The sequence below is a fragment of the Hyaena hyaena genome, unplaced genomic scaffold (genome assembly GCF_003009895.1).
Source record: "Hyaena hyaena isolate Hyena2069 unplaced genomic scaffold, ASM300989v1 scaffold_514, whole genome shotgun sequence".
Taxonomy (NCBI): domain Eukaryota; kingdom Metazoa; phylum Chordata; class Mammalia; order Carnivora; family Hyaenidae; genus Hyaena; species Hyaena hyaena.
The window spans coordinates 923,560-936,052 of record NW_024081146.1 but is presented as its reverse complement, the minus strand read 5'-3'; the positions used below and the strand labels follow the sequence as shown (position 1 = coordinate 936,052).

General features: G+C 60.0%; 1 protein-coding gene across 4 annotated transcripts in view; it reads left to right on the top strand.

Moving 5' to 3' along the window:
• The window catches only part of GTF2IRD1 (GTF2I repeat domain containing 1), a 105,923-nt gene that overhangs the window by 45,655 nt on the left and 47,775 nt on the right, over positions 1 to 12,493 (top strand). For all 4 annotated transcript variants that reach the window (XM_039255215.1, XM_039255214.1, XM_039255212.1 and 1 more), the window contains exons 8-12: positions 1,579 to 1,662; positions 6,112 to 6,295; positions 10,724 to 10,749; positions 11,512 to 11,620; positions 12,250 to 12,287. In XM_039255215.1, the coding sequence (XP_039111146.1) occupies positions 1,579 to 1,662; positions 6,112 to 6,295; positions 10,724 to 10,749; positions 11,512 to 11,620; positions 12,250 to 12,287 (441 nt within the window). The remainder of the gene's footprint in view (positions 1 to 1,578; positions 1,663 to 6,111; positions 6,296 to 10,723; positions 10,750 to 11,511; positions 11,621 to 12,249; positions 12,288 to 12,493) is intronic.

Below are 12,493 nucleotides of genomic sequence, written 5' to 3'. Positions count from 1 at the left end.
GGGCTTGAACCCACAAACTGCGAGATCGTGACCTGAGCCGAAGTCAGATGCTCAGCCGACTGAGCCACCTGGGTGCCCCCATGTCGTACCCTTTAGAAGCCAGAAATGATCCAGCCGTACTCACAGGGAGCGAGAGGAATTAAATTCCACCTCTTGAAGATGAGAGAATCAAAAAATTATGTGGGCAGATATTAAAAGTACCACACCGTAGTTGGGATTCGTTTATACCCAAAGGGATGAATCAAGAATGTCTAGCAACTATGCCTTGTAGAGATTTCACCCTTGGCTTCAGTGAGAGACTCTTTAAGGAGACCTAAGTGTCCTGGGGCGCCTGGGTGGTGCAGTCAGTTAAGCGTCTGATTTCGGCTCAGGTCATGATCTCACAGTACATGGGTTCGAGCCCTGCATCTGGCTCTGTGCTGACAGCTCAGAGCTGGAGCTGCTTCAGATTCTGTCTCCCTCTCTTGTGCCCCTTCCCCTGCTTGTGCTCTGTCTCTGTCTCTGTCTCTCTCTCAAAAACAAGTAAACATAAAAAAAAAAAAAAAAAAAAGACATCCTAGTCCCCTGAAGGACGCCTGGGTGGCTCAGTCAGTTAAACGTCCAACTCTTGATTTTCAGCTAAGGTCATGGTCTCGTGGTTTTTGAGTTCGAGCCCCACATCGGGCTCTGTGCCGATAGCGTGGAGCCTGCTTGGAATTCTCTATGCCTCTCCCTGCCTCTCTCTTTCTCTTTCAAAATAAACTTAAGAAGACTTAGTGCCCCTGGATCGGAATGGAGATCCCACTGCCCCAAATAAGGCCTGTCCCCAGGGGGGAGCAGCGGGGGGACCTGGATATTTAGCATGGAGGCCGTGATGGGCAAGAGGTACCAGCTGCGGTAGAATCTCCTTAGGTACTCACTGGGTGATCTCAGGTGAGATAGTCTCTCTGAGCCTAGTTTTCCTAGTTGATGGAAACGCTATCTCTGTTTAAAAGGTGTCATGAGGGATTAAATAGGACATCATATTTAAGGTACTCAGGACAGATAAGCACTTACTGAATTAAAGATGGTATTTGTAAGGGTGTTGTAATAAATCGAGTGATCAGTCTCATTATTAATTGTGCATTGAGGCAGAGACTTTGGTTTCGGGGAAGAGGCCAGCAGGGCTGAGGGCTTGAGAGAGGCCACAGGGCCGAGGCTGGGTAAGACCGTGGATGTCCAAGGCATAAGGGTTAGTGGTTTGAGGTCAGGACTCGGCATCTCGGGGAGAGTGCCCTCAGACCCCTGCCCGTCTAGGGGAGGAGACCGACCCCCAGAATGGACAGGCTGAGCCCTGGGGGCAGACAAAGGCAAGGGGAGAGAGCAGGTGGGGAGACCCTCAGAGCTGTGTGGGGCTGCCTCTGGGAGGGGGGCTGGGGCCTCAGGGTCCATGGTGGGGGTGGGTGGAAGAGCTGAGACCCCTCTGCAGATGAAGGCCTGGTGGCCTCAGCCATGAAAGGAGTGTGGCTGCCTTGGGGCCTGGGCCCAGCGAGGAGGGTCTGGCGGCCCCGCGTTCCCCGCTCCGACCCACCCTCACTCGTACCTCTTGTGTTTTGATAGAGAAGTGGGACGCCTTCATCAAGGAAACCGAGGACATCAACACGCTCCGGGAGTGTGTGCAGATCCTGTTTAACAGCAGATATGGTGAGTGGGCGGCACGGCCCGCCGCGTGGCCCCGGCAGTGCGCTGAGCATCTCATTACATGGCAATCACTCGTGTTCCCTAACATGACAGCGGGAGCCATATGCTGGCACTCGCACGCCGGCAGCGCCCGTGTCACCTCCTGTCTGGCTAGGGGGCGGCTGCATCAATATTTCCCTTCCAGATTCTTCAGGGGCCGGGGCGGGGTCGGGGGGGGTGCAGGCAGAACTGATGGCAGAGCCCCAGCCCCCACTCACCTTCGGGAGGCAGGCAGGGCAGCATCCAGAAGACCCAGAAAAATGGCAGGTCCCGCGCCGCTTCTCGCCTCCCTGCCTTTGCACCCTGCCCTCCGCCTGGCATGCCCTCCATGTGTTTGGGAGCACACTCCCCCCATCCTGGCCCAGGTGGCCCCCCAGAGCCGTGATGGGGTCCTCTTTGTCACCCTGTGCTCGATGCTGCTTGTGCGTATCTGTTCCTGTGATGGCCAGGACTGTGCCAGCCGCTCTCTGTGTCCCCAGCACCCAGGACGGAGCCAGGCTCAGGGCGCGTGTCAGCCCTCCGCACTGGGTGGCCGCGGGGGCAGGCAGGTCCTCCACGCGGCCCAGCTTCACGTCGAGTAGACAGCGAAGCCACCTCTTGGCCAGAAGGCAGGGCTGGAGCAGGTGGTCTGTCAGCCCCTCCCACTCCGGGTGCTCTGACTGCCCCTGTCCCCCACCCTGCACTCCCACACCCGCTCTCCCTGTCTCCCTGGCAGTCCTCACTCACTCTGTCTTTATTGAGCGCCACCTGTAAACCCCACTCAGTGGATGCCTGCAGCGTGGCCTTGTCTCTGTGGGTGGCTCTCACATAACTGGAGATGATGCAAGCTCCCACAGGTCACCCAGTGAGCCCGCAGGCGAGGCGTCACCCGCCACCCGCTGAAAGGTACAGCCCCGCCATGGGGAGTCCCTCTGTGATGGGGCCAAGGGAGGAGATGGGGCGGGGCTCTGGAAGCCCCCTGAACGTGCACAGTCCAGAACGAGCACTGTGCTGGGAGTCCACAGCCACGCTCCAGGCAATGCGGAGTTGGCTGTCGCCCTCCATAACCTTGGCCTTCTCAGCTTGAGCAGAAGGGACAGGGTGGGGCTTTACCCTCCTCTCTTCCTTTTCCCTCCTTCTGTCTTTCTGTCCTCGCTCTATCTCTTCCTCCCTCCCCTGCTGCGTCGCTAAAGGAAGACTCTTTCTCCAGCACTTCTTACACCGGAAGAGTGGGGTTTCCCGACCCCAACAACCCTCCAGGCCTCTGGACGCCAGCTGGGTGTCCTGCAATTCAGTCCTCACGCAGACCCCCCAGGTTAAGGGCCCGCTCCCACAAGATGGCCCTGCATTTAGGCCATTTGAGGCCAACAGCTCCCACAAGATGGCCCTGCATTTAGGCCATTTGAGGCCAACAGCTGTTTTTCTGGGTCTTACGGACGGTCCCCCAGACGGGCACCCGCACTTCTGTCCACCACGGCCACACATCCCCGGTTCCATGACCCCTCCATCTCAGACAGCCAGCCTGCAGCAGCACAGGCCTCGGAAACACCTCACTTCCCTTTACCTGTTGGTTGTGACGGGTGCAGACGAACAGCTAGACAATATGGTGAGGTCTGGCAAGCTCTCGAGCGCTGGAGCTTCTGGCCTGGTGGAGTTTGGGGTGCACCCTCCCAGCACGTGGGTCCAGAGTTCGGAAGCTCTGTGAAGCCCTTGGTTTAGAGTTTTTGCAGGGTCCCATTAAGTTGGCGAGATTGGTTAAAACATTGTCCTGTGGTGAGTCGCTCAATGGGGGGACTGAAAGTGCCAATTCTCTGATCACGTGGTCGCGGCCCCACTCCCCACAACCGGTTAGTCCCCATCCGGAGGGGTCTCGTTATCATAAATTCTGGTGCGTTGGAAGGGGCTTCATATAAATACCAAGACTCTTCTCAGACCTGTCACTCAGGAAATTACCAGGAACCTGAGCTGGAAGACCAGACACAGACTTTCGTATTAGATCGCAAGTTGCTCCCACCCTTCTTTTCGCTTCTCACGCTTTTACTGGTTGGCGCGCTTATCAGTCATGCATCTTGAGCCCGCCCCCACACACTCAGGCCACCGCTGGTCTCAAGGCGCTTCAGCAGGTGCCTGAAGACGTGTCTGCAGGTGTAGTGTAGTGCCTGGCTGGGATGGGGCGCTCTTGGGAAGACAGGACTGCTCAGGAGGTGAGGTCTTCATAGGCTTGAAGAGTCTAGGGTGGCTTCATGGAGGAGGTGCCCTTTGATCCACACTGGGGTAGGGAGGCCCCGGCCTGGGGGCTTGGCAGGCTCTGCCTTCTGGATTGGGGTGGGGCTGAGCAAGGCTCTGGAGGCCTCGTAAGGAATCTGGGATAGCCTGGGTGCCTTTGATGTGGTCTTTCTGGTAGACCCACTCCTCCCCTCTTGGCCAGGACCGCCCCAGGCAGGTGTGTGCCGGCTGGGCAGTAGGGAGAGGCCATCTGGGGAGGGCTGGCTCTGTCCGCCTTGGGAGTGTTCCGTCCCAGCCGGGCTGGCATGGCAGCCGCCGGTCTTCCTGCCTGTCGTGCATTCTGGATGTTTCCAGAACGCCAAACCTCTTGCGGATGCCAGCACCTGGCCTGGCCATGTCCCAGTCCAAGGGGAAGCGCTGGGCTTGGAGTGTTTGAGGCCATGTCCCTTCTCTGGCTTCCCCTTGTCTGAGCTTTCCCCGCAGCAGTGCTGGGGAGAAGGCAGTCCCCCAGGAGTACCGGGGGTGGGACCTCCCACGGACCCTGGATGCCTTGTTCTGCCCCTGGGTCTGCCCTTTCAGCCGCCAGCTCTGGGTGACGTGGGCCAGCAATGGGGCTGGGGGTACAAAGGGAAAAAATAAAACGGAGAAGAAATGGGGGAAGCCTCAAAAACATTGTCACCTGGAAGGAGGTTGAGACTACGAGGGACTGGGGATCCTGCCTGGAGGCTCCATTCTCCCCATCTCGGGGGGCAGAGGCTGGAGGTCGGTGGGACTGACTGTTGTCCCCTGGGTCTCCTGGCCTCCGAAATGACAGGCCGGGTGAAGGACATGAACCTGAGTGGAGATGAATTCCCGTAGATTCACAGAAGCCATCGCTGACGCGCTGGGGCTGGGAGTGGGGGTTGGGGGGGAAAGACACGGTTTGACAGCTGTTGAGATTTCGAGGGTTTAATTTGACAACGAGCTAAGTGTGGCTTCACAGTGGGATCTGGCTGCCAAAGCCGCCAACGCAGACCCGGCTGCATCAACAGAAAAACAGTCTTGAAGGCGGCTCCGGGCGACTCCGCCCCTTCCCGCCCAGGGTGTGGCTGGAGAGGGGCGTCCAGCTCGGGGCCAGCACCTGCCGGGACTCAGGCAAAGGGGAGAAGGGCTTGAGGAAGGGCATGGAGACTCCCCCGGGGGAGTGAGAAGGGACGAGGCAGGAGGGAAGCAGATACCCAGCCCAGCAGGTCTCCTGAGACCTCCCAGGCCCTGGGGGGAGCAAGGACCCATGAAAGTACCCGCAAGCACATAGTAGGTGCTCAAGAGTACTTGGCACCTGAATGAGGAAGAACACGGAAATGGGATGTAAGTGAATGATTGAGGCGGCCTGAGACCGATCCTCGGGGTCTACAAGGAAGGCACAAGGAGCCCACTTGGTCAACCCAGGTCTGCCTACACTGCTCTTGGCCAAGTTTCTGCAGTCTCCCTTCTAGCCCTGATGAGTAAGCGTCATGTGCACACCTCCACACATCCCTGGAGGGAAGAGCGCATGGAAGGCTGCAGGAGTCCTGCTAAGAGCCACCACAAACTGGGCCGCCATTCACCTGCTCACTGAGTGCAGTGAGCAGCTAGCCTAGGTCCCATCCTGTCCAGATAGATCCCAGGCGGGGAGCAGCAACCGCCCCTGCCCCCGTGGACCTGGGGCTCCAGAGGGTGAACCAGTGTACAAATGAATATGTTTACAGTGTCAGGTCATGGTGAACGTGGGATAGAAAACCAAGTGGGGTGAAATGGAGGGGGCTGATGAGGTGACATCTGTGGGGGACACTTGAATAGTGAATGGGGAGAGGGAGGAAGGGCAGTGGATGGTGATCTGGGAGGACAGAGTCTGAGTAGCTGGGAGAGCGTGTGCAAAGGCCTCAAGGCAGATGTGTGTCTGGCGTGTTCGGGAAGCCACAAGGGAGGTGCAGAGACTGAAATGAGCAGAGGGGTCAGAGGAGGGAGGTGAGTCAGAGGTGATGCGGCCTCGTAAGCCCAGGTAGGACTTTGGCTGTCACAGAGGGGGATGGAGCCCATAGGCATTTTTCAAGAGGGAGGCGACATGCTGCCCCGTGACCGGAGGGGTGCAGGGGATGGGGCTGGGGGAGGCGGTGGGGACCACAGCCCTGGGGTCCCGCATGGCCTGCAGCTTCCATCCCGCGCTCAGCCTTGCTGTTGCCCTTCCAGCGGAAGCCCTGGGCCTGGACCACATGGTCCCCGTCCCCTACAGGAAGATTGCCTGCGACCCAGAGGCCGTGGAAATCGTGGGCATCCCTGACAAGATCCCCTTCAAGCGCCCCTGCACATATGGGGTCCCCAAGCTGAAGCGGATCCTGGAGGAGCGGCACAGCATCCACTTCATCATCAAGAGGTACAGGGTGGGGTGCGGGGCCTGGGCTGGTGTCCCTGCGTGTCAGGGCCGGGCCCTGGGATGTGACGGGGGTGGGGGGGGCAGGATGGAAGGAAGGGGCTCTAACGACCGAGGGGGATGGGCGGGAGGGCCTGGGAGAGAAGTCGGGCTCCTTGACCTGACGGCTGTGTGGGCCCCTCCTTCCCGGCCTCTTTCGGGGAAACGGAGGCACAGCGCCTGCAGACACTTAGTAAGGTCTTAGCAAAAGGGGTTTTACCTCCCCCTACAGAAGACTGAGGCTTTGAGGGGTCATGCTTCCCCCAAGGTCATGTGAGGAGGGTCAGCGTCTCCCCGCCGCACCCGCCTCGGCTGCCCTGCACCCCCATCGGGCTGCCCTGCCTGCTGGTTCGCTGACCGCCTCTCCTGTTGGTTCTCTGGTGCAGGTGTGGGTAGGTGGGAGAAGGCAAAATGGGATGCACTTGAACACTACAACCCCCCAGGTTGGCCTGGGGGCCCCCTGCTGCCTCCCATCCCCCAGTCTCATTGCCTGAGACTCTGGCGAGGAGTTTGCCATCCCAGCTGGTTGGACTCTCCAGCATGCAAGCATCAGGGTCTCCCCGCAATGCCTGGGACTCCCCGGGATGCTTCCTCCTAAGTGGTTAGGGACGGGGGGTGGCCATGACGTCCAGCCCCTTGCCTCCGGGCAACAGGGCATCTGCTCTGGGTGAGCCTGTACTCAGGTGCGCTGAGGGCGAGGACTGTGTGGCCCGTCACTGCATTCCCAGTGCTCAGAGCAGCGCCTGGTATGCAGTAGGTGCCCAGTGTGTGTGTGTGCAACGGATGAATGAACGAATATGCGTCTGGGGCGCAAAGAGGCTGGGGGCCCACTCTGCAAGCGCGGGGCTGTCCTAGAGCATTGCCGGGACCTCGGCACGGCTGCTGGAGGCCAGAGTGGGCTCTCCTGTGCCCTTTGCTTCCGGCTCTAGGGCGACCAGGGCCCTGGAGGTGGGGAGATTCAGGAGGCTGCTGTGTGTCAGGCGGGCAGCGTGCTGGGCGGAGGGAGAGAGGGGGCTGCGTTCTGGGTGGATTCCGAGCTCCCCTGGGTTTGCCAGTGGGTGGACCGTGGGAGTGTGGAGGGGAGCACGGAGGCCAGGATCGTGCCGCGTTTGGGGCAGCAGGTCTGGGGTGGAGTGGGGAGTTCACAGCAGGTCTGCCAGCTTGGAGATGCCGGAGATGGAATTTTGAGAATTCAGAAGCTCCAGAGGGAGGTCTGTGTCAGAGATAGAATGTCTGGGAGTTGGCATCATGGGCCAGGGAGGAAATAGAGTTGGAGGGGTCCCCACTTTAGAGGCCAGGGGGAGGGGGAGGAGGTGGGGAGAAGGAGCCACCAGCAGAGGAGGCTGAGAAGTGGCAGAGGGTGGGGGGGATCTTGTTCTGGAAGTCCCCCCTAACCCTGTGGGTCTCCTGTTTGGAGCCCTTCCAAGCCCCCTGGGGTACAGCGCATACTCTGGCCCCAAGGCAGGTCTTTATGCCCTCCAGCCTTCCCTCCCTCATCCCTGCTGCTTTCCCTCCCTCACCCTTCCCTCCCTCACATGAGCACAGCCTTGGGGTACCCTTCTCTGAATCCAGGCCGCCTTACTGCCTCCAGGCCTTGGCTGAGGCTCTTCCCTCTGCCCAGATCAGCTCTCCCCACCTTCCCACCTGTGTTCATCGTTCAGGGCTTGCTTATCTCTGGTCTAAAAGTCCTCCTCCCCCGCGCCCTCATTCAGAGAGGATTTCTGCCCTACTGTGGGGCCCCACATTCTGGAGGTGAATGAAATCCATTGTTCCATCGGCCAGTGCCTGCAGTTGACTCTTGGTAGGGGGACAGGGGCTAGGTGAGAAGAAAGCTTCAGGGACACCCTAGTGTCCCCCCACGTGCCTGGTCATGGTATTTGGGTCTGTGTCACCGTGGCTGACCTTGATCTTCAGTCTAAACCAGAGCTGATTTAATTCTTCACTAGTAATTGCCAAGTGCGTCTTACAGGCTCAGCCCTTCACTGGGCTCTACTGAGGACTTCATAGACAGCAGGCACAGTCCCCAGAAGCCACCGCCAGTCATGGCAGGGGTGGAGGGTGGTCACTCCTGTGATGACTTCAGGGCACGAGAGGATAACAGGTTTCCAAGTGTCGAGTCAATGGCAGGTGGTGAGCGGCAAGCCCATGGGGCTTCCTGAAGGAGGAGGCTTTGGCATCAGGCAGATTGGGCTTAAAGTCACTCGAAGCACGATAACCTTGAATAGCCCTTCCCTTCTGAGTCTGGCTCATGTGTAAAAAAAATAAGGACAATGGGGTGGCCCTCTCCACCAGATTTTCTCACCATAAGGTGAGGAGGCCGACCTAACACTCCTGACATATAGTAGATGTTCAATGAACACGAGTCCTTTCGCTTGACCTCATCTCCTCACGTATAAAGAGTAGTAAAGTGCATTGGGGTTGACAGCCTGAGTTTGAGTCCCGGCCCTGCCTTTCCCAGCTGTGTGTCCTTCGGCAAGTTACTTAACTGCTCTGTGCCTCCCTTTCCTCACCTGTAAAAGGGGACTAGTGGTGGTCCGTGCCTCACAGCCAAGATGGGAGACCACATGCCAGGAGGTGAGCAAAGTGCATAGAATAGCAGCTGCTCCCTCCTGAGCCCTCTGGACCTTTTCCGCAATTGCATATCCTTGCCTGGTTGGTGGAGGATTTGAGATTGTCCTGGCAGAAGCGAGTCCAGAGACGGGGCTTGGGAGCCGCCAGCAGGTGGTCTCTGCCGCAGCCCAGGTGTCTGCAGGGTCGGGGTGGGGAGGGGTCACGGGGAGAAGCTGATCCACAAGGCCTCTGGGTCTTATTATAGGTGGTAGGGGGCTCCCTGGCCTCCCAAACCCCTTTTCTCACCAGAACACCAGCTCCGAGGGTCAGGGTCCAAGTTGACACCCGAGGGGCGGACAGGTCAGTTCTACCTAAGACAGAATATAAGGGGCCGAGTGTGCGGAGGGGCCCCAGAACTCTGGGGTGTGTTCGGCAGATTGACGGCAGCCACTGGTCAGCGCCCATCAAACAGGCCCGGCGGCCCCCAGGAGCACCTGCCCTGATCCTGGAGCCCCGTCAGACTCCCCTTCATCTGCACCCCCAGGTCCTCCCCACCGGGGAACCCGGCCGGCCACGGCGCTGTCTCCAGCTCCTGCCCCTCACGCTCCCTGAGAGGTGGTAGTCACACCATAAATGATAAAACCAGAGTCATGGCCACAGCCTCCCCGTTGCCAGGTGGGGCTGAGGAACCAGGAAGGCCCGGGGAGGAAGTCGTTCTCCCCCCAAAGTGAGTCCCGTGGCTGCTTCTCAGCCTCGTGGCACCCAGATAAGTGTGGGCGCCCAGGAGCAGCGGGGAAGGCGGGGCCTTGCTGCCCTGGTGACCCCAGCTCTGCCTCCACGCCGACTTTTTGGCCTCTGTTTGAATTTTCCGCTGGGCCCGCTTGGGCGCTGTTAGGCCCTTGTATTCAGGCTCAGACGACCTTTCTGGTGTCTTGTGTAGCATCTGTAGCCTGAGAGTCACAACCAAGGCCCTGTCCCCTTGTCCGGCCGCTCCATGGTACACGGACTCTGCTGCCCCCCCCCGCCCCAGCTCCCCAGCCATCTGGGTGCCACCAAGGTGGGAGCTGGGGTGGGACAGAAAGAACACCAGCCCTGAAGGCCGACCTTCACCCCCTCTCCTGTTCCTGGCCCAGACTTCCAGGTGTCTTCCCAGGATGAGGCGGGGGGTCCCAAGTGGTGGCAGCCCCCAGCCATCCCTCTTCCCATCATCTGTGGTCTCCATGCTGATGGAGTGGTCCGAAGGTGCCACGTTGCCCTCAGGGGCTCCCCATTGCCCATGGGGCAGAGAGCACGTGCCTGAGCCCGGCATGGAAGGCTGTGCCCCTCCCGGAAGTCTTCCCCGGCCCCTTCCCTGTCTGGGGCCCCTTGGCTTCCATGGGAGGGGTCCCATGTGTCACCCTGCATGGCTATGATGTGGTGACAGGCCTGGCCTTTTGCAGCCCACCCAGAGCTTCTTGGGGACAGGGTCGGTCCCCGTGTCTGTCACTGAGATGTAGGTCCCATCAGGTGAAAGCCCAGGGGCCCTGGTGGGACAGGGGTGTGTGTCCTTTGCCACCTGTGGCCAGGAAGAGCTCAGGGCTGGACAGGCCCCCTGGGGCACCGTGATGGACAGTGTGGGCCCTCCAGGACCAGCCCACCCTGGCTGGAGAGAGGTGGTTTGGGGTTCCTGGCTGTTCTGGGTTGTGCCCCATCCCATCCCCACACGTGGCCAGCTGGGACCCCGGTCCGCAGCGGTAGCCATGTGTGTGGAGCAGCACCCAGGTGGTCTGGAAGCCTGTCCCCAAGCCCGGGGGGCCCTCGGCCTGCATCGCCCTCATGCCTGTCTCTCTTCTCTCTCCCCAGGATGTTTGATGAGCGAATTTTCACAGGTAGGTGTGGGTACCACCCAGTCTGCTCTGAAGCCACCCGAGCTGATGGCCATGAGTGCAGCTCATCACATGGGACCGACCGTGGCATGGGGAGGGGCCTGGGTGTGGCTTCTGTGCAGACACAGTCCCCTGGCTCCTGGTTCAGACTGCCCCTTCAGGGACAGTAAAGCTGACGCTTGCTGAATACTAATGTGTGTCGGGGAGTCTAGCTGTTAGCATGTTCTGCTCTACTTTCATTTCGTATCAATCGGTCCTGTGAAGCCGGTTCTGCTCTTCTCCCCAGAGCCCAGGCCATAACCATCGGGCAGCAAAGGGAGCACCGATTTTGGGGTCCCACAGACCTGGTCCTGGTCCCGGCCCTACATCCCGCCAGCTTTGTGACCTGGGCAGGGTTGTAGGAGCCTCACTTTCCACATCTGTTAAACCTTCCTCTGGGATTTTCCGATAATTACATGAGAGAGCGGTCACATAGTATGGCCCTGGGGGCATCGGCCCCTTTCTAGAGGGTTCCCTCGGACTATACTGCGCATGAGGTCAGGACAGCCATTTCTGGCCGCTCCTTCCTCCTGTAACCCTTCCAGATCCTGGCCTCCTCTGGTGCTGGGGCCCATATTCCTCCTACCAGGACCTGCTCCTGACCCAGCAGAAGCCAGACCCCCGCAAGGAGTCCCTGGAGGGCCTCCCTCCGAGGCCCCTGCCCACATGACCCGCACTCAGGAGGCTGGGGCACTTTGTCCTGACCCCCCTCATCTCTCCACCCAGGGAACAAGTTTACCAAAGACCCCACGAAGCTGGAGCCAGCCAGCCCACCGGAGGACACCTCTACAGAGCTGTCCCGTGCCACTGTCCTCGACCTGCCCGGGACTGCTCGGTAAGGTCTCACCCCTGCGCTGGGCTAGTAGTGTCAACTGCAGGGGGCAGCAAGGCCTGGGGCTGGCCCGAGGGCCTGACCCGCGACACCCCGTGTAGGCATAGGGTCACTCTGCTCCGATCCCTGCCCTACTCCCACCTTGTGCCCTCATCCCTTCATCCCCGCATCTAGCCCAGGCCTCCCCCACAATGCTCCGTGCGTTTACTGAATCTTCCACCCCAGGCGCCCTGCCCGGCTCTGCCCCTGCCTCTCTTCCCAGACCGCTGTCCCCACTCCAGGCTGGTGGCCTCCCGGCTCCCAGTCCCCCCCAGCAAGCGCCGATTGAACCCCACTGTGCTCAGTTGTGGGGCTCCTAGACGGGCCAGACCCAGGCCCCAGGCATTCTCACCCAGTGGGGATGGTAGACGCCCAGACCGTCCACCCAGGACAGGAAGCAGAAGCGAGGCCGTGGTCCTAGGAGACCGGGTGCCAGGAATCTCACTCAGGACACGCGGGGACTGTCCTGTGGGGACGGGGGTGACTGTGGACAGGGGCATGTACAACATTGTCTGTGGGCTCCTGGCTGCCTAGAGGGGAAGAGCTGGGGCTGACGTGCATCGTCTCTTGGTTTCCTTCCTTCCTTCCCTCAGGTCAGACAAAAACGGGGTCCTTGAAGAAGGCGGGCCAGGTGAGGAGACGTGGGACCCTACTGTGCGTGTGTGTCCTGGGGGCGGCCCTGGGGAGGAGACCAGCTCAGACGGGGCCTGGAGTACTAATGAGTTAGCTCTGCCCATCCCTGCCCCCCAGACCTTGCAGCATGCTGGGAGCTCCCTGGCGGGGGGCATGGGGAGTGACAGCTGGAGGGGCAGGTTCTTAGCATGTCAGTGACAAGTG